Raw genomic sequence first — 21,185 nt, forward strand, 5'->3', positions numbered from 1 at the left:
GGTCCAGGGTTCCGATGGCACTCAGGTCACGGCAGGAGAGCTGGGCTGGAGGGAGGGACGGAGGGATGGAGAAGCTATATCACATCAGCACATTTGTTGATATTGCACCTCAGAAAAAGCAACGTTCCCTTTTTATTCACTATATCATCACAGTTCAATTAAAACAAGACAAAAACACCAGTCTAACCACACCTCTAACTTCTGTCCTTCTCACATGGTTTGTGTGTGTTTAATGGCGTACCTGTGGGGGTGTGTGTGTCTACAAAACTCTGTGATCTTCTCTCCAGGGGTAGAGGTGGTATATTGAGGTTTATATTACTGATGGTACTAGCTGTAACACTGCCACTTCTAGACTCCATTAGTGCCCTGGGCTGTAGGGTGGGGTAGTTTTTAGGTCCGGAACCAGCGAAGGGCACTGAGTTCCTCTTCATAGGCCTGGACATGGGCGTAGGGGTCAGGGAGAAGGGACTAGGGGTAGGGGCGAGGGCAGTGGGGGTGCTGGGCTCCAGGTGGCAGTCTGTGTGGAATGTACTCCGCACTGATGACGAGTCGCCACCGTTGGTTTCCGGAGCGGGATTGTCTGGTGACACCGGGGTCGCCAAGTTCACGTCAGAGGTCGGCAATGGAGGAGGACCCAGCATGAGACGTCCAGTGCCCCCGTTGTTGCTATGGGAACCCGTCTCCACATCCCCTCCTCCTCCCCCGACCCCCGCCACCCCTCTCCCCCCTAGTCTCCCTCTCACACTCCCGTTTACTAAGTGATAGTGATAATGGTGATGGTGATTTTGGTGAACCAAGTAATGAACGGACATAGACACTTTTCTGGAGACCACAGAACCCTGTCTGGAAGCCTTCCTCCTCTTTCTCTGGCTCCCCCTCTCCCTCTCTCTCTCCAGGGCAGGGGGAGAGGCTGCAATGTTCATCCCAGCACGGCGCATCACGGCCCGGCAGACATGGGCCACCTGCCTGAACCCATTCCGAATGACGTGGACAAGGAGTTTGAGGAGCTCGTCGTAGCAGGAGCCCGGCTCAGAGAAGGAGGCCAGGGTACTAGCATTGGACAGGAAACGGATGCGCTGTTCCCTCATCAGCTGGCTCTCCCTCTGCTTTGTCTCACTGAACTGGGTGGCGATGACGACCAGACACAGGTTGATCATGAAGAAAGAGCCAATCTGGAGTAGTAACAAACAAAGAGTTGGTCTCTAGAAAGAGTCCTGCACACCTTTTTACATTGCTTTTATCTGCACTGTTTATCGTTCTTTTTTTGTGCTAAAAAAAGCCCTAAACTAAACTAGAAAGAGTCAATCTGGAGAGGGACAACCACAACCACACAGAGTTAGGGGTTGTCACTAGTTACTACAGCCACAAAGTCAACATTGTCTGTATTGTAAAGATTCATGAAAACAAACATTTGATTTTTTGTCTTAATTTAAGGTTAGGGCTAGGCCCAAGGTTAGCAGTATGGTTAAGGTTAGTGTTAAGGTTAGGGTTAGGTTTAAAATCAGATTTTAAGAAGAGAAGTGTGACAACCAGAAACACACACAGAGTTAGGAGAGGGACAACCAGAAACACACACAGAGTTAAGAGAGGGACAACCACAAACACACATAGTTAGAGTCTCTAGAAAGAGTCAATCTAGAGAGGGACAACCAGATACACACATTGTTAGGATATGGACAACCAGATACACACATAGTTAGGGTAGGGACAACTAGAAACACTCACAGAGTTAGGATAGGGACAGCTAGAAACACACACAGAGTTATTATAGGGAAAACTAGAAACACACACAGAGTTAGGATAGGGACAACCAGAAACACACAGAGTTAGGATAGGGACAACCAGAAACACACAGAGTTAGGATAGGGACAACCAGAAACACACACAGAGTTAGGATATGGACAACTAAAAACACACACAGAGTTAGGATAGGGACAACCAGAAACACACAGAGTTAGGATAGGGACAACCAGAAACACACAGAGTTAGGATAGGAACAACCGGAAACACACAGAGTTATGATAGGGACAACCAGAAACACACAGAGAGTTAGGATAGAGACAACTAGAAACACACACAGAGTTAGGATAGGGACAACCAGAAACACACACAGAGTTAGAGTCTCTCCCCATCCACTTTGGGGAGTTTTTCAGCTACATCTCCACTGTGAGTTTAACATACAAATAACAGACAGTCCCCCAGGTTAGCTAGCGGCTAGCCTCCCAGGCTCTTTGAACCAGCTCCCCCATCTCTGTGAACCAGCTCCCCCAGCTCTGTGAACCAGCTCTCCCAGGTTAGCTAGTGGCTAGCCTCCCAGCCTCTGTGAACCAGCTCCCCCAGCTCTGTGAACCAGCACTCCCAAGTTAGCTACTCTGTGAAGGTGTGGTTGAGGAGATAATACTGTACTCTATCACCAGGCTGTGTACTGTGTAGTTGTGAGGGAGTATCAGACTGAACAGATGATGCGTGGTGTTCTGAGACATGTTTCTGGAAGCAGACTTCTCTTTACATAAGGGCCTTGGAGGGCATTCAGGAGTCAGGAGTTTGCTAGGTGTTTGAATAAGTAGCTATGCCTATGGCATTGTATTCTGCTACTCACACACGTACACACACGTACACACTCTCTCTCTCTCATTTGGTCTCTTACAATGATGAGGAGGATGAAGTAGATGAAGTTGTAGAAGGAGTGAGAATCCATCACAAAGTACATGATGTCCACCCATCCCTCCAGAGTGATCACCTAGAGACACAGCGAGAGAGGAGGGGGAGAGAGAGACAGAGACAGAGTGAGTGAGTGAGTGAGTGAGTGAGTGAGTGAGAGTGAGAGAGAGAGAGAGAGAGAGAGAGAGAGAGAGAGAGAGAGAGAGAGAGAGAGAGAGAGAGAGAGAGAGAGAGAGAGAGAGAGAGAGAGAGAGAAAGAGACAGAGAGAGAGAGTGTGAGAGACAGAGAGAGAGAGAGAGAGGATGGGAGAGAGTGACAGAGAAAGAGACAGAGAGAGAGACAGAGAGTGTGAGAGAGAGAGTGTGTGTGAGAGAGAGAGAGAGAGAGAGAGACAGAGAGAGAGAGAGAGAGAGAGAGAGAGAGAGAGAGAGAGAGAGAGAGAGAGAGAGAGAGAGAGTGAGTGTGTGTGACAGAGAGAGAGAGAGACAGAGAGAGACAGAGAGAGAGAGAGAGACAGAGAGAGAGAGTGTGAGAGAGAAAGAGACAGAGAGAGAGGGAGAGAGAGAGAGAGAGCAACAGAAACAGACAGTATGTCAGACATTTTCATTTCCAACCCCTCCCCAGTGCAGCATTCACATCACACTCTACCTCTGTCTTTTTATCTGTCCGTTTGAGTTTCACCCTGATACAACAGACAACAGCACCACTGCCAGGAAGTTATGCGGGGAAATCCTCAATCCTCTGATTAAACAGTCTGTAAAGTCAGTAAAGACTCAGTAACTGACAGAGATGAAATGAAGAGCTTCACTTTGCTTCCATCGCCATAATCTTTGTTCCTCTACCAATCCCTACTTAGACACAGCAGCAGAACAACCAATTGCCCTCTCTGTCACTGTCTCATACAACCTAACACACCCTAACACACCCTAACACACTCTAACACACCCTAACACACTCTAACACACCCTAACACACCCTAACACATCCTAACACACCCTAACACACCCTAACACATCCTAACACACCCTAACAGACCCTAACACACTCTAACACATCCTAACACACCCTAACACACCCTAACACACCCTAAAAGACCCTAACACACCCTAACACATCCTAACACACTCTAACACACCCTAACACACCCTAACACACTCTAACACACCCTAACACATCCTAACACACCCTAACACATCCGAACACATCCTAACACACCCTAACACATCCTAACACACCCTAACACATCCTAACACATCCTAACACACCCTAACACATCCTAACACATCCTAACACATCCTAACACACCCTAACACATCCTAACACACCCTAACAGACCCTAACACATCCTAACACATCCTAACACACCCTAACACACTCTAACACACCCTAACACACCCTAACAAACCCTAACACACCCTAACCCTGGACAGGACAACAGTTACATCAAAGTCTTAAGGAGGGATCAGTCAAGTGGTCAACTGTTTGGGCATACTTCAAAAACGAAGCTTCAAAGGGTATATTTGAAGAAGATGTAGAGTGTAGAGTAAATCCACTTTCCAAAGATCAGCTGTCTCTAACCCCGGTGCCAACAATGAAAGTACCAACGTAATGCTATCTCCCTGAGACCCTTCTGAAGTACTGCCGTCCTGGACCTTTAAACACCTTTAGTTTTTATGGGCCAACAGTATTGACTCTCCTTTGTGGAGTGTCCATGTGCATGTGTGGTTCTGTGTGCACGTGATTACACATACACGTACGTGCAATCCATATGTATACATGCACGCCCACGCCATTCCTTCACCTGAAAGATGGCGATCCAGGCGTAGCAGATGTTATCAAAGTTGATGGCCCCTTTGAAGGGGTTGACGTGTCCACCTGAGCAGTTACTATAGTACTGGTTCCAGTTGACACAGGTGGTGTTGTCCGTGCTGTTGTAGGAGTTCATGTCCACCTGGCACTGGAGACCTCCCTCCTCATACAGGGTGGGCACAGAGGAACACAGACGCATGCCATTCTCCCTGGGCATGGAGCAGATGAAGGGGCTCTCGTCATCGTTCTCCGTGTGGTAGTAGTTGCCCAGTTCGACGGATAGAGGGCTGCAGGAGAGAGGGAACAGTGGATAATAGCTAGGTTAGCGTAGCAGGTGTTATGGTCGTTGTAGCATCAACCATCTAGATGATAGGGTTTTCATCACTGTTCCCTACACTGTTGTGCACGTTTGTCCCTCGTCTGTGTGTGTGTGTCCCGTGTGTGTGTCCTGTGTGTGTGTATGTGTGTGTGTGTGTGTGTGTGTATTTCGCTGCATTAGCGACACAAGTGTCTTAAAGTGGCCAAATCCTCCCTCTAGTCCTGCTGGTATATATGTTTTTGCTAACACACACATTTATTTATTTATTTAAACTATTTAAGCTATTTCACACTTTATGATGGCATTATGCAACAGCTTCCACTGGCGAGTCAGTCTGTGTTGGAGGGGGTTTAATCAGAGGAATAAAATACATGGAGCTATATACAGGGAGTACCAGAACCAGATCAATGTGGAGTTATATACAGGGAGTACCAGTACCAGATCAATGTGGAGCTATATACAGGGAGTACCAGTACCAGATCAATGTGGAGCTATATACAGGGAGTACCAGTACCAGATCAATGTGGAGGTAGATATGTACATAAAGGCAGGGTAAAGTGACTAGGCATCAGGATAGATTATAATAAGGTATTTGAGGTAGATATGTACATAAAGGCAGGGTAAAGTGACTAGGCATCAGGATAGATTATAATAAGGTATTTGAGGTAGATATGTACATAAAGGCAGGGTAAAGTGACTAGGCATCAGGATAGATAATAATAAGGTATTTGAGGTAGATATGTACATAAAGGCAGGGTAAAGTGACTAGGCATCAGGATAGATTATAATAAGGTATTTGAGGTAGATATGTACATAAAGGCAGGGTAAAGTGACTAGGCATCAGGATAGATAATAATAAGGTATTTGAGGTAGATATGTACATAAAGGCAGGGTAAAGTGACTAGGCATCAGGATAGATAATAATAAGTTATTTGAGGTAGATATGTACATAAAGGCAGGGTAAAGTGACAAGGCATCAGGATAGATTATAATAAGGTATTTGAGGTAGATATGTACATAAAGGCAGGGTAAAGTGACTAGGCATCAGGATAGATTATAATAAGGTATTTGAGGTAGATATGTACATAAAGGCAGGGTAAAGTGACTAGGCATCAGGATAGATTATAATAAGGTATTTGAGGTAGATATGTACATAAAGGCAGGGTAAAGTGACTAGGCATCAGGATAGATAATAATAAGGTATTTGAGGTAGATATGTACATAAAGGCAGGGTAAAGTGACTAGGCATCAGGATAGATTATAATAAGGTATTTGAGGTAGATATGTATATAAAGGCAGGGTAAAGTGACTAGGCATCAGGATAGATTATAATAATAAAAATAAAGAACAGAGTAGCAGCAGTATATGATGATTGTGTGTGTGTGCGTGTGTTTGTGCACGTGTGTGTGTGTGGGGGGGGGGGGGGGGGGGGTGAGAATGACAGCGTAGTGTGTGTGAGTGTGTGTGCATGTAGTGTGTATATACACTGAGTGTAGAAAACATTAGAAACACCTTCCTAATATTGAGTTGCACCCCCTTTTGCCCTCAGAACAGCCTCAATTCGTCGGGGCATGGACTGTACAAGGTGTCAAAAGTGTTCCACAGGGATGCTGGCTCATGTTGACTCCAATGCTTCCCACGGTTGTGTCAAGTTGGCTGGATGTCCTTTGGGTGGTGGACCATTCTTGACACACATGGGAAATTGTTGAGCATGAAAAACCCAGCATAGTTACAGTTCTTGACACAAACCATTGCGCCTGGCACCTACTACCATACCCTGTTCAAAGGCACTTCAATCTTGCCCATTCACCCTCTGAATGGCACACATACACAATCCATGTCAATTGTCTCAAGGCTTAAAAATCCTTCTTTAACCTGTCTTCTCCCCTTCATCTAGACTGATTGAAGTGGATTTAACAAGTGACATCAATAAGGGATCATAGCTTTCACCTGGATTCACCTGGTCAGTCTACGTCATGGAAAGAGCAGGTGTTCCTAGTGTTCTGTACTATCAGTGTATAGTCTTGTGAGTGTTCATAGAGTCAGCGCCAGATAGGGTCAATGCAGATTGTTCGGGTAACTATTTAATTAACTATTTAGCAGTCTTATGACTATTTAGCAGTCTTATGACTATTTAGCAGTCATATGACTATTTAGCAATCTTATACCTTGGTGGCAGAAGCTGTCTTGGAGCCTGTTGGTCCGAAAGCCGATGCTCTGGTATCGTTGGACCCTATCCTACCGTCTAATCCCCCAAACTCTATTCCTCACCCCTAGTCTGAACACTCTGATGGAGAAGTGGACCAACACACGCACGCACACACACACACACACACACACACACACACACACACACACACACACACACACACACACACACACACACACACACACACACACACACACACACACACACACACACACACACACACACACACACACACACACACACACACACACACACACACACAAACACACACACACACACACACACACACACACACACACACACACACACACACACAATCATAGTGTTACTCACAGTGAGAAGTTATGGGGCAGGAAGCAGCGGTTCCTCAGTAGCCCCGCCCACAGCTGCACGCCCACGATGCCGAAGATGAAGAAGACGAAGAAACAGAGGAGCAGGACGTTCCCCAGCATGGGCAGGGTGTCCAGGAGGAGGGTCACCAGGATACGCATACCTAACACACACACACACACACACACACATATACGTTGTTTTAATACCTTGTCAGACGTATATGTATACACATATCAAATGTGTGTCCGGTATCATACACAAACCCACACACACCCATACACACACACACAGTCTTCATCTTTATATAAAAGTGGAGGGAAATGAAATGGTTCAACTGCAGTACACCACCAGTCCACACAGTATGTTGTAGTAGTAGTAATGCAGTATGGTAGTCCTGTCTCTGTGTAGCAGAGTGTCAGTGTGCAGGCCCGGGGAGGACATGTTAATAACTGCAGTAAAACACCACTACTCTACACCATCCCCAAAAGCTTACCCCAGGGAGCTCTGGACAGTGTTCACCTAACTTTCTGACAAGCACACATTTTCCCGCCCACACACTCCCCGGGACCTATCTCTGTGTGACTCCTCACTCCCCACCTTCCTCTTTCTCATTTACTCTCCTTCCTATCTCTCTCTCTCCCCCTCTCTCTTTTCTTCTCACTCTCTTTCTCTCTCTCTCTCTGCCTCCCTCCCTCCCTCCCTCCCTCCCTCCCTCCCTCCCTCCCTCCCTCCCTCCCTCCCTCCTTCCCTAGGATATCATCTTTATCTAGGCTCATAGCAGGAACAGGTGACTCAGGCTTCAGTAATGAGAATCATTTTCCGATCAGTATTTCTCTGGGTAATTGGAGGAGACGGGTTAATCCCTGTTGGAACGCTGCTGTTAAAAGCCGGTGGAATCCCGTCTGCTCACTGACAACCACCGCCACGGGGAGAACCAGCAAGAAATTAGTTGATTTTGGAAAGAAAGAGAGACAGTAAGGGAGGGAGGAAGAGAACAAGGGAGAGATAGAGAAAGTGGGTGAAGGAGAAAGAGGGAGGGTGGGGAGTGGGAGAGACAGAGAGACGGGGGAGGGGGGGGGGGGGGGGGGGGGGGGGAGTGAGATCTGAGTAGACATTAGAAGCGAGGGATGGATGGTATTATCAGAGGACAGAGAACAGAAGTGAGCCACAACGAGAAGCAGGTCTGGGTAGATCCAGCTGTATTGTGACTCTTTACCCAGACTCACTGTCATCAGCTTTTCACAGCTACACTGCCTGCTTGGGAGAAAATACATAAAGCACAATTCCAATTCTAACACAGTAGGTATCTGAGATGTTAATACACAAGCTACCAAGTTATACAATACCCCTGTATATTCCACAGGGAAATATTCTACAGGAAGATATTCTACAGGGAGGTATTCCACAGATAGATATTCTACAGGGAGGTATTCCACAGAGAGATATCATACAGAGAGATATTCTACAGGGAGGTATTCCACAAGGATATATTCCACAGGGAGATATTCTATAGGGAGATATTCCACAAGGATACATTCCAAAAGGAGATATTCTGCAAGGAGATATTCTACAGGGACATATTCCACAATGAGCTATTCTACAGGTAGATATTCCACAGGGAGATATTCTACAGAGAGATATTCCACAGGGAGATATTCTACAGAGAGATATTCCACAAGGAGATATTCCACAGGGAGATATTCCACAGGGAGATATTCTACAGAGAGATATTCCACAAGGAGATATTCCACAGGGAGATATTCCACAGGGAGATATTCCACAGGGAGGTATTCCACAGGGAGATATTCCACAGGGAGATATTCTACAGGGAGATATTCCACAAGTATATATTCTACAGGGAGATATTCCACAAGGAGATATTCTACAGGGAGTAAAGAAATGCAGACTCATAGATTAAATGGAAAAGGAAAAGCAACATACAAAGGCTCAAAACCTTTTAGATCAGCATACCTCTGGTTGCCAGGGAAATCGTCCATTGACATCAACAATGCATGACTAGGTGAAGTTAAGATTTGGCCCGAAGTCATGAAATAGAATATGTCAACACATAATCTGCTAGATAGCATATGTACAGGTAACTGACAAAATAAAGGAAACACTTGAGGAAATGAGGGATACAAAGTATATTAAAAGCAGGTGCTTCAACACAGATGTGGTTCCTGAGTTAATTAAGCAATTAAAATCCCATAATGCTTAAGGTCATGAATAAAAATGCCCAGTTGCCCATTATTTTGCTACCATGGATAGAAGAAGAGATCTCAGTGACTTTGAAAGAAGGGTCTCAAAGGAGCATATGGGGGTTTAAAGTGTGTGTGTGTCTGTGTGAGGTGTGTGTGTGTGTGTGTGTGTGTGTGTGTGTGTGTGTGTGTGTGTGTGTGTGTGTGTGTGTGTGTGTGTGTGCATGTGTGTGTGTGTGTGGGTGTGTGTGTGTGTGTGGGTGTGTGTGTCACCCAATTGAACACTAATGGGAAATTCTGGAGCGGCGCCTGAGACAGCGCTTTCCTACACCAAATGATGGAATTTCTTGTGGAAGAATGGTATTACATCACTCCAATAGAGTTCCAGATACTAGAATCTATGCCAAGGTGTATTGAAGCTGTTCTGGCTCGTGGTGGCCCAACGCCCTATTAAGACGCTTTATGTTGGTGTTTCCTTTATTTTGGCAGTTACCTGCAAACTTCTACGGCTGTCAGAGTTCATCGAGTTAACGTATTGTAATTTTAATGTACTCATTATTTTATCACGATTAATCACATTGTATGAAAGCGTTCAAAATACACTAACAACACATAATCAATACAGCTAAAAACAACAATGGTGCTTTTCAATTTTAGTGATTTAGCTTACAGTTACTTTGTAAAAAAAATCAAGATGGCAATATTCTTTGTAATGCTTTTTGTATAAAACATCTTAAATTACAGCTGAATTTTTGCAAATTCTGAATAAGATTAACTCGATTAAATGTGATAATCGTTTGACAGCCCTAATAGACATTATTCTAGTTTATACTGTCACGTTCGTTGAAGGACGGGTCAGACCAAGGCGCAGCGTGATATGCATACATGTTTATTTGAACCGAATAAACAACGACAAAACAACAAACGAAACGAAACGTGAAGTCCAAGGTACACAAACAACATACCTCACACGGAACAAGATCCCACAACCCACTAGTGCCAATAGGCTGCCTAAGTATGATCCCCAATCAGAGACAACAAGCGACAGCTGCCTCTGATTGGGAACCACACCGGCCAACATAGAAATACACATACTAGAATATAACCACAGAAAATACAACATAGAAAATCCCACCCTGACTCAACAAATAAGAGTCCCCAGAGTCAGGGCGTGACATATATACTATATATACTAAAGTATGTGGACATCCGTTCCAATTACTGGATTCGGCTATTTCAGCCACACCCTTTGCTGACAGGGGTATAAAATCGAGCACACAGCCATGCAATCTCCATATACAAACATTGGCAGTAGAATGGCCTTACTAAAGAGCTCAGTGACTTTCAACGTGGCACCATCATAGGATGCCAACTTTCCAAAAAGTCAGTTTTTCTGCTCTGCTAGAGCTGCCCCGGTCAACTGTAAGTGCTATTACTGTGAAGTGGAAACTTCTAGAAGCAACAACGGCTCAGCCGCGAAGTGGTAGGCAACACAAGCTCACAGAATGGGACCGCCGAGTGCTGAAGCACGTAAAAATCATCTGTCCTCGGTTGCAGCACTCACTACCGAGTTCCAAACTGCCTCCAGAAGCAACTTCAGCACAAGAACTGTTCGTCGGGAGCTTCATGAAATGGGTTTCCATTGCCGAGCAGCCGCACACAAGTCTAAGATCACCATGAGCAATGTCAAGCATCGGCTGGAGTGGTGTAAAAGCTCGCCGCCATTGGACTCTGGAGCAGTGGAAATGTGATGAATCACGCTTCACCATCTCACAGTGAGACGGACCATTCTGGGTTTGGATACCTGCCCCAATGCATAGTGCCAACTATAAAGTTTGGTGGAGATGGAAAAATGGTCTGGGGCTGTTTTTCATGGTTCGGCCTAGGCCCCTCAGTTCCAGTGAAGGGAAATCTTAACAATACAGCATACAATGACATTCTAGACGATTCTGTGCTTCCAACTTTGTGGCAACAGTTTGGAGAAGGCCCTTTCCTGTTTCAGCATGACAATGCCGCCGTGCACAAAGCGAGGTCCATACAGAAATGGTTTGTTGAGATCGGTGTGGAAGAACTTGACTGGCCTGCACAGAGCCCTGACCTCAACCCCATCGAACACCTTTGGGATGAATTGGAACACAGACTGTGAGCCAGGCCTAATTGCCCAACCTCACTAATGCTCTTGTGGCTGAATGGAAGCAAGTCCCCGCAGCAATGTTCCAACGTCTAGTGGAAAGCCTTCCCAGAAGAGTTAGTTAGGCTGTTATAGCAGCAAAGGGGGGACCAAATCCATATTAATGCCCATGATTTTGGAATGAGAATGTCGACGAGCAGGTGTCCACATACTGTTGGTCATGTAGTGTAGATGAGAGTAATGTCCTCTTTCTGGAGAAGGTGCTGCTGCTTTCATAGGCCACTGCATACTGACAGTCACTCCTCAGAGACACTCTCTACCCTCTCAATCATTTCTTAATTCACCCTCTCTCTCTCTCTCTCTCTCTCTCTCTCTCTCTCTCTCTCTCTCTCTCTCTCTCTCTCTCTCTCTCTCTCTCTCTCTCTCTCTCTCTCTCTCTCTCTCTCTCTCTCTCTCTCTCTCTCTCTCTCTCTCTCTCTCTCTCTCTCTCTCTCTCTCTCTCTCTCTCTCTCTCTCTCTCTCTCTCTCTCTCTGTCTCTGTCTCTGTCTCTGTCTCTCTGTCTCTGTCTCTCTCTCTCTCTCTCTCTCTCTTCAATTCAATTGAAAGGGCTTTATTGGCATGGTAAATATATGTTTACATTGCCAAAGCAAGTGGAATAGACAATAAACAATCTCTTTCTCTCTCACACTATGAGTGAATGAGATGTTCGACCAGCAGGTGTCAACACACTACACAGTATTATTATATTTAGTATAATTTTTCTGTGTTTTTTCCTCCACTTTTTCCTCCCCAGTTTCGATCTCATCGCTGCAACTCCCCAACGGAGAGAGAGAGAGGGAGAGGCGAAGGTGGAGTCATGCGTCCTCCGAAATATGACCCGCCAAACCGCGCTCCTTAACACCCGCCCGCTTAACCCCGAAGCCAGCCGCACCAATGTGTCGGAAGAAAAACACTGTTCAACTGATGACTGGGGTCCGCCTGCAGGCGCCAGACCCGCCACAAGGAGTCGCTAGAGCGCGATGAGCCAAGTAAAGCCCCCCCGGCCAAAACGACGCTGGGCCAATTGTGCGCCGCCATATGGGACTCCCGAGCACGGGCGGTTGTGACACAGCCCGGAATCGAACCCAGGTCGATCCCAGGCTGTGTCGACCCGGGAGGCCCCATACTTAGTTTTTTGTGTTAGAGCATTATCTTCTTCAGATAATCACCATGATAACTCTCCAGGAAACAGAAACAGGAAACAGGAAACAGCATTCAGGATTCAGCTTGTTGGTGGAGTAGTGTTCACTCCCTGATGATGACCGCTTTCTGCAAACAACAGCACTTTCTCTCTCTCTCCATCTCTTTCTCTCTCAGTTTCTCCTTCTCTCTCTCTCTCTCTCTGGTCATTAACGAGTAAAACAGCAATTCAATGCAATGCAGCACACACACACACATGCACACAAACACACACACACACACACAATCACATTAACGAGTCAACTCCAAATCAGTGCAGGGATCTTATACAAGTTAGATGTCCATCCAGGTCCCAAGAAGGTCTAGAATTGCCTTCAAAACCAGCCACTAGGGGCAACGGTGAGCGCTATTACCTTAAAGTAGGCTGCCGGCTTGCTAGGGCTTTGTGGATGGGGATGGAGGATGGGCGAAAAAGCCAAGCTCTGGCGCCCAGGGTTGCGTTTTCAATCCCAGTGCTAGGCAATTTAGTTTTTCAGTTTTTAGCCTTTCCCAAATTTTAACCAAACTTGAATCCTATACATATCGTATAGGCATCTAAGTATCGTGATAATATCGCATCGTGAGGTCCCTACTAAGCATAGAGGCTCACTTCAATAAATTATACAAGACATGGGCTCAGTCCCAACAGTGTTAACTCACTTCCTTTTCCTTGAAAGTGAATGGCCTAATGGGAAACTGTGCCCTAGCTTCCAGCATTCTGCATTATTGCATTCGGCAAAAAATGACTGCTATGGCCAAATGAGTTTCTCTGCTGTGTTGTTATGCTAATGCCATAGGGTCATAGGGGATACCCAGGTTATTAAATCGATGCATGAAACCACTTTTATTTTTTTTAAGCTGGAAAAGCTGGAAATTGTGTAATGACAAATTGAACGAGATGGCATTTATCTTGCAAAAAATGTGTTCCTTTGAGGCATCTCTGTTTCCCTTCCCTTTCTCACACACACACAAACAAACACCCGACACACACACACACACACACACACAAACACACACACGTACACACACACACTCTCCTCTCTCCACAACCTAAACATATTCCATCTGATTGACATTTCGTATTGTATAATAACCATCTCAGTCCTCCTCTGTCTTTGTGTGTCCTCCAGGTCCGCGCTGAGCGGCCATACCGTTTCAACATGGCTGCCAGGTAACTGACTGTGACGGGAGCCCATCTGCTTACAGACACATCAAATCTGTGTCTCTCCTGTCCTCTCGGCTGAGGCCAGCTCTTGCACTGGCAGCAGCTTGTGTCTACTGAACTCTACGCTCCATGGGGTTTTAGAGGAGGGAGTTGGAACACAATGCTAACTAGCCCTTGACAAAGGATCTAAGCCCAATTTGCAGGCTAGTGTTGTTTTGATGAGGGAATGAATAAGAGGGCTAACATGGGTCTACAGCAGAACTAGCAGTTATTAGCATACATTAACTGAATCTCTTTAAGGAAAAATAGTCTATTGCTTTGTAGAGTCTGAATACCGTATGCGATTGTTACATGAGTATAAAACATTATCAGGCCTACTTTAATTGAGAGAATGATTTGACCCAAGGGAGATCACTGACAAGGGGATGCATCCAGGTGCATCCGGGTGGTAATCTGCATCCAGCAGATTACCACCCGCCTCACCAATGTCACCACCACATTCCATGTCCTCCCTTAAGTGGCTGTAGTACAGGATCCTGCCTGACTCCAGATATTATCCCAGCTAACCAAGAACATCCCCAGCACATTATTACACAACGTCTACTCTGAAGGTTCTAATTATGTTACGACCCAACATCACCATCATAACGTTCCGTAAACATTTAAAAGAATCATCCTACTTCATGATGTGATACTTGTCCAGCTAAATGTAAGGTCAAAAGATGACTTGTTCATTCTGTATTGTATTCCAGAGACGCAAAAGCCCCTGTGATAGCTTGTGTCCTCTGGTTCCTCTGAGCTGTCTTCAGACTTCAGACTTCAGACTCCGTCACACAATAGAAGCATCCGGAAGCCAAAAGGTGACTATACCCTCTCTAAAGCTCCTACGACCTACACTATTGCCACTACCTCCTTATATGGGCACACACAGGAAGTACCCACTCTAAAACCCCACTGACCTCCAATCTCCTCAGTACGACTTATATGGGCACAGGAAATAATAGCAGCTAGGACATCCCCAGAACGGATGTAATTATGTTAATCTAAGGCTGAGTAAACAACAAACAGGAAGGAACAACAAGGAGAGGAGGGAAGTGATGTGCAGTTCGCGCGAACACGTCGTTCTAGTCGCTCTGGATAAGAGTGTCTGCTAAATGACTCAAATGTACATGTAAATGACTCTTTTAACTGACTCGAGAGTCATGATAAATTTTTCCTGATTGACTCGTTCATTTTAGTTGTTTGTTTGACCTGCTAGTGCTGGCTGCAACGAGTCCTACAGCAGGACCAATACACGCTCCTCCGGCTCAGCGGCTCCAGAGACGTGCTCCGACCACCAACTGTCTGTCATATGATATAGATCATGATCATAGAGAGCAAAAATACATGTTTAGAACTGATAGTTGATCGCATGGTGCAAGAATGACTGCAATTAATTGACTATTCAATGTTATGATGGACACAGCCTCTCTGCTCAACAACTCGAGAACAAATCATTTGGGGTGCTGCCTGGATGCTGTATTTGGTGAACGATATTGTGCTTATCACCCTCGCGGCAGTCCGCCAAGAGTCGTTCACAATCTCGTCCGGTTCCGGCCACAACTAGACCTCATTTCAAATGTATCATGAAATGATCGTATTTGTATGACCAGCAATCAACAAATGTACAGTACATAGTTTAAAACATATCTTATATATTTATATTTATATCTTTACAAGTCTAAGTCGCAGATGACAGTTCCAATAACCACCCGTAGGGGTGAACGAGAGGCGTTTAGAATCATGACTCTTTCGAGTTTTCAGTTCATCGTTTGCCGCTAGTGGGTCCTGCGTGCTCTGGGCATTACTGACTCAAGTGAACAAAATTAGTTTAAAGATTCGTTCTTTTGACTGAACGAGTCGAAAATATCAGTGTCTGTAAAAAGAGCCGAAGTTCCCATCACTAGAATAGAGGAGAGGAAGGTCAATGCTCTGGTGGAGTAGTAAACAGTGTGAAGCCCAACTCAGTTCGAACATGAGGCCTAAGAAGGCATGAAGTACACGATGAAAGGCTACATCTTGCTAATGCCAAGTCGATAACAATGTGAGAGAGTGGGGGGTTAGGGGTGTGTGTGTGTGTGCTGTGTAAGTGTTCACATGCCCTGCGTGAGTGTGTGTGTGTAAACGCATCGTGTGCGCTGGTGTGTGGGTGTGTGTGGGGGTGTGTGTGTGTGTGTGGGAATGTGTGTGGGTGTGTGTGAGCAAGCATGTGGCTTATGCCAATTCGATAACGCTGTGGGGAAAGGTCATAGCTTAACAATGATAGTGATGTCGCTGATAGGCCTATTCCAGAGCAGAGCAGAGCTCATTACAAAGACTAGGATAGGAGCACTGAAGTCCTGGAGCCCTGGAGCACTGGAGCACTGGAGCCCTGGAGCACTGGAGCCCTGGAGCACTGGAGCCCTGAGCACAGGAGCACTGGAGCCCTGGAGCACTGGAACCCTGGAGCACCGGATCACTGGAGCCCTGAGGCATAGGAGCACTGGAGCCCTGGAGCACTGGAGCACTGGAGCACTGGAGCACAGGAGCACTAGAGCCCTGGAGCACTTGAGCACTGGAGCACTGGAGCCCTGGAGCACTGGAGCCCTGGAGCACTGGAGCACTGGACTGTATGTCTGTGATAATCACTTACTGACTCACATTCTTAAGTTGCAGCATGCCTATCAATCATGATACTCTCGGTTGGATGGTAATTGGTTAAAATGTTATTTATTTTCCATAGCTTGTTTATGGTTGTGTTCTTCATAATATATCCTTCCTTCCTTCCTTCCTTCCTTCCTTCCTTCCTTCCTTCCTTCCTTCCTTCCTTCCATCTCCACTCCTTCCTCCCTCCCCTTTCGATCACTCTCTCCCTTTCATTCTCACTCACTCCAATTACCACCAGAATTCCAGCTAAATTGACCTTTCAATCGCGCACGCACGCACGCACGCACGCACACACACAAACACACACACACACACACACACACACACACACACACACAAACACACACACACAGACACACACAGACGCACACACAGACACGTCATCTGTTACTTGACACTAATGAACCTCTAGCCGACCTCAACACCTGTAGGAGTGAGATAATGACAATGACTCACTCACAAATTAAAAGTCATGGGGGACATTGTTAGGAGTGTGTGTGTGTGTGTGTGTGTCTGTATGTACATGCGTCCTCTGGTACCACTGCAGCCAATGACAGCTCTCTAACTACACCCTGGTGTGAGTACAGGACATGAGCGTAACAGCCAATCAGAAGGCAGTGTGGGAGCCTTCATTGGTGTCAGCGGTGGGCTCTCGTCTAAGGGTGAGGGAAGGTATCTTTCATCTCTCTAACTGGCCTGCCATGTCCCACCATCATTCAAACTACAGTAAGTAGACTTGAGGAGAGGGAGAGTATTCATTAGACCTGGGAGCAGAGTGTGGGTCTGGGGTGTGTGTGTGTGTGTGTATGTGTGTGTGTGTGTGTGTGTGTGCAGTCCAGACCAAAAAATCTAGATGTAATTGACAGAATTAACAATATTGGACATCTGACAAGACATGATGGAGCAAACATTATGGTGAGGGAAGGCTGACCTAGGCGCAGACAGACTTGAGTGAAGGAAGAGTATTGTAGTAGAGAACTGTACAATGCGTTTCAAAAAGATTTCTGCCAAAAATACCATATTAAAAAGGGGTTAATTCATCAATATTCCAATATCATTTCAGTTTTGAAAACAACTCAGCTAGTTAACCCTGTGGACATCATCTCCCTGGAGGATGTATTTATTCTGAGCATCTGAACCCTTCACCACCTAATTAGACTGCAGAGAGACTGGAGAGGGGAGGGTGTGAGGACTGCAGAGGGACTGGAGAGAGGAAGATGTGAGGACTGCAGAGAGACTGGAGACGGGAGGGTGTGAGGACTGCAGAGAGACTGGAGAGGGGAGGGTGTGAGGACTGCAGAGAGACTGGAGAGGGGAGGGTGTGAGGACTGCAGAGAGACTGGAGAGGGGAGGGTGTGAGGACTGCAGAGAGCCTGGAGAGGGGAGGGTGTCAGGACTGCAGAGAGACTGGAGAGGGGAGGGTGTGAGGACAGATAGCGCACCCCCAAATCAACGGTTCACATCCATCCTCACGGTGACATTTCACAGCAGGGAGAGGGACAGGGAAAATCATCATCAATGACCATTAGGACTGTGATTAGAGGGATGGACTACCTAATGAGAGAGAGAGAGAGAGAGAGAGAGAGAGAGAGAGAGAGAGAGAGAGAGAGAGAGAAGAGAGAGAGAGAGGAGAGAGAGAGAGAGAGAGAGAGAGAGAGAGAGAGAGAGAGAGAGAAGAGAGAGAGAGAGAGGAGAGAGAGAGAGATATTTGATTGACATAAGTACGACATTGCAGAGGGCCCTTGACACAAATGTAGCATGAGAGTCACATGTACCACCCACCCACCTGGGCGCGAGCACACAAACACACACACACACACAGACACACCCTTCCTCAATCTTAAAGGGTGTCTCTCTGAGCAGCATAGGTAATGGGTTGAGCGAGAGGGACAGGGAGTGGAGAGTAGAATGGCTGCATACACCAACACAGTGACACTAATGTGTTTATTAGAGTATTCAATTCAATCTGGACTCATTAAAGACTGATGGGGAGCATGGTGGAGAAAGAGAGATGTAGGGAGGGAGGGAGAGAGAGGGGGGTGGGGTGGGGGGGGGGGTGGGGGCACGCCCCCATCCACATCTACGGGACCGCAGTGGAGAAGGTGAAAAGCTTCAGATTCCTTGGCATACACATCACTGACCATCAGACATGGTCCCCCCACACAGACAGTGTGGTGAAGAAGGCGCAACAGCGCCTCTTCAATCTTAGGAGACTGAAAAAATTTGGCTTGGCCCCTAAGACCCTCAAAAACATTTACAGATGCACAATTGAAAGCATCCTGTCGGACTGTATCACTGCCTGGTATGGCAATGCACCGCCCGCAACCGCAGGGCTCTCCAGAGGGTGGTGCGGTCTGCCCAACACATCACCGGGGGCACACTGCCTGCCCTCCAGGACACCTACAGCACCCGATGTCACAGGAAGGCCAAAAAGATCATAAAGGACATCAACCACCCGAGCCATGGCCTGTTCACCCCGCTATCATCCAGAAGGCGAGGTCAGTACAGGTGCATCACAGCTGGGACCAGAGACTGAAAAACTGGTTCTATCTCAAGGCCATCAGACTGTTAAATAGCCATCTCAAGGCCACCCAGAACCTTGCCCTGAACTTAGTCACTGTCACTAGCCAGCTACCACCCAGTTACTCAACCCTGCACCTTAGAGGATGCTGCCTTATGTACATAGACTTGGAATCACTGGTCACTTTAATAATGGAACACTGGTCACTTTAATGATGTTTACATGCTGTTTTACTCATTTCATATGTATATACTGTATTCTACTGTATTTTAGTCAATGCCACTCCAACATTGCTTGTCCTAATATTGATATATTTCTTAATTCCATTATTTTACTTTTAGATTTGTGTGTATTGTGTGAGTTGTTAGAGATACTGCACTGTTGGAGTTAGGAACACAAGCATTTTTCTACACCCGCAATAACATCTGCTAAATATGAGTATGCGACCAGTAAAATGTGCTTTGGAGATGGAGAGAGCGAGCGAGAGTGAGAGAGAGAGAGAAAGAGAGAGACAGAGAAGAGAGAGAGAGAGAGAGAGAGAGAGAGAGAGAGAGAGAGAGAGAGAGAGAGAGAGAGAGAGAGAGAGAGAGAGAGAGAGAGAGAGAAGAGAGAGAAGACAGATAGAGAGAGAGAGAGAGAGATGACGCAGGAAGGCCGAGAGCAAGCAAAGCGAAGCAGAGTGGAATCAGAGCCAAGACAAATCAGCCTTATCAAAGACACACAGAGAGATTGGCTCTGGCACTGTTTGCTTTGAGTAGGGCCAGAGGACGGAAGTGAAGGAGTGTTACTCACTAGGTACCCTGTTGATGGCTCGGAGGGGTCTCAGAACTCGAACCGTTCTCACCGCCGAGAAACTCACGTTCTGCAGGTTCAGAGAGTACTCCCACATCCTGGAACAAAACAAACACAGAGCCTGTTAGTAGTGAGCCGTAGTCCACACTAAAATCTGATATCTTGCTCCATACAAAACCCTCAAATTCAAATATGAACATTGAAGCCACTTCCATGCTTTTTTCCCATTCTTCCCTTCTAATTAGGACTGATTTAGACCTAGGACACCAGGTGGGCACAATTAATGATCAGTTAGAACAGAAAAGCAACAGTAGACCTTGTAGGGAAAAGCCAATTTATGCTTGATCCCAAAATGTGGTCGGAGGTACCGCATGGATAGTGTGACGCAAATGCGAAGCCTCCCGAGGCAAAATTGAGCTCAGTACCGCATCGCTGTGCGCCTCTCAAATTGTGTAACACTGCGGAGGACTCTGTATAGCTCCACATTGACATGATTGGTTGACGGTAGGTGGAGGCGGGAGGTCCTGTATAAACACAAACTCACTTCCTTGACAACTTCCTTCACAACAGTTCTTCACTGCTCCGTGAAGCGCAAGAAGTATGAATGCCCTGACTTCTGCAGAGGCCGTATCACGGCGGATTGACCATGCAGTGCCTTTAATAGTTGAATACCCCTGCTCTATTGCCTATGCATGCTATCTGAGCTGAGAGTGAGACAGTCACAAGGAAGTGCATTAAAATGTGCTCAACCACAGAGTAAATGTAAAACATATTCTCAATCTGGGTAATTAATTTACTGATGTCTCATTTCTCATTCCGTGCTTGTCAATTTCCTCAACTTGTCTGAGTGTGTCAGACGGACACGCATTCAGGAAGGAACACACACACACATCCCCCAGCGAACATATGTCACTGTGTATCCCTTTTCAGACATCAATAGCAGAGGAATCACTGGTCATTGAGGAGGATGTTATGAAGACAAGACTATAAGATCATGGATGTTCTTAACCTTCAGAGAAAAGGCTTTCATGATCTACTGCAGTGAGTGTGAGTGGGTGTGTGAGTTCTCAGAAGCATTGCAGTGGAGTAGAGGGGGTTGCACAGAGAGAGGAGATAAAGAGAGGGAGGGGAGGGAGGGAGGG

At 46.3% G+C, this 21,185-nt stretch overlaps 1 protein-coding gene across 1 annotated transcript in view; it reads right to left on the bottom strand.

Moving 5' to 3' along the window:
* Window positions 1-20,140, bottom strand: part of LOC311115680 (voltage-dependent T-type calcium channel subunit alpha-1G-like) — a gene marked incomplete at both ends in the record, with an annotated part of 40,890 nt that extends 20,750 nt beyond the window's left edge. Inside the window, 6 exons of the mRNA XM_084190837.1 lie at window positions 1-45; window positions 242-1,172; window positions 2,648-2,740; window positions 4,464-4,758; window positions 7,333-7,492; window positions 20,044-20,140. The exon at window positions 1-45 is cut by the window's left edge and continues 344 nt beyond it. Of these exons, the coding sequence (XP_084046963.1) occupies window positions 1-45; window positions 242-1,172; window positions 2,648-2,740; window positions 4,464-4,758; window positions 7,333-7,492; window positions 20,044-20,140 (1,621 nt within the window). The remainder of the gene's footprint in view (window positions 46-241; window positions 1,173-2,647; window positions 2,741-4,463; window positions 4,759-7,332; window positions 7,493-20,043) is intronic.
* Between the last annotated feature and the right edge of the window lie 1,045 nt (window positions 20,141-21,185).

Source organism: Coregonus lavaretus, assembly GCF_964263955.1.
Source record: "Coregonus lavaretus genome assembly, contig: HAP1_SCAFFOLD_4111, whole genome shotgun sequence".
NCBI lineage: Eukaryota > Metazoa > Chordata > Actinopteri > Salmoniformes > Salmonidae > Coregonus > Coregonus lavaretus.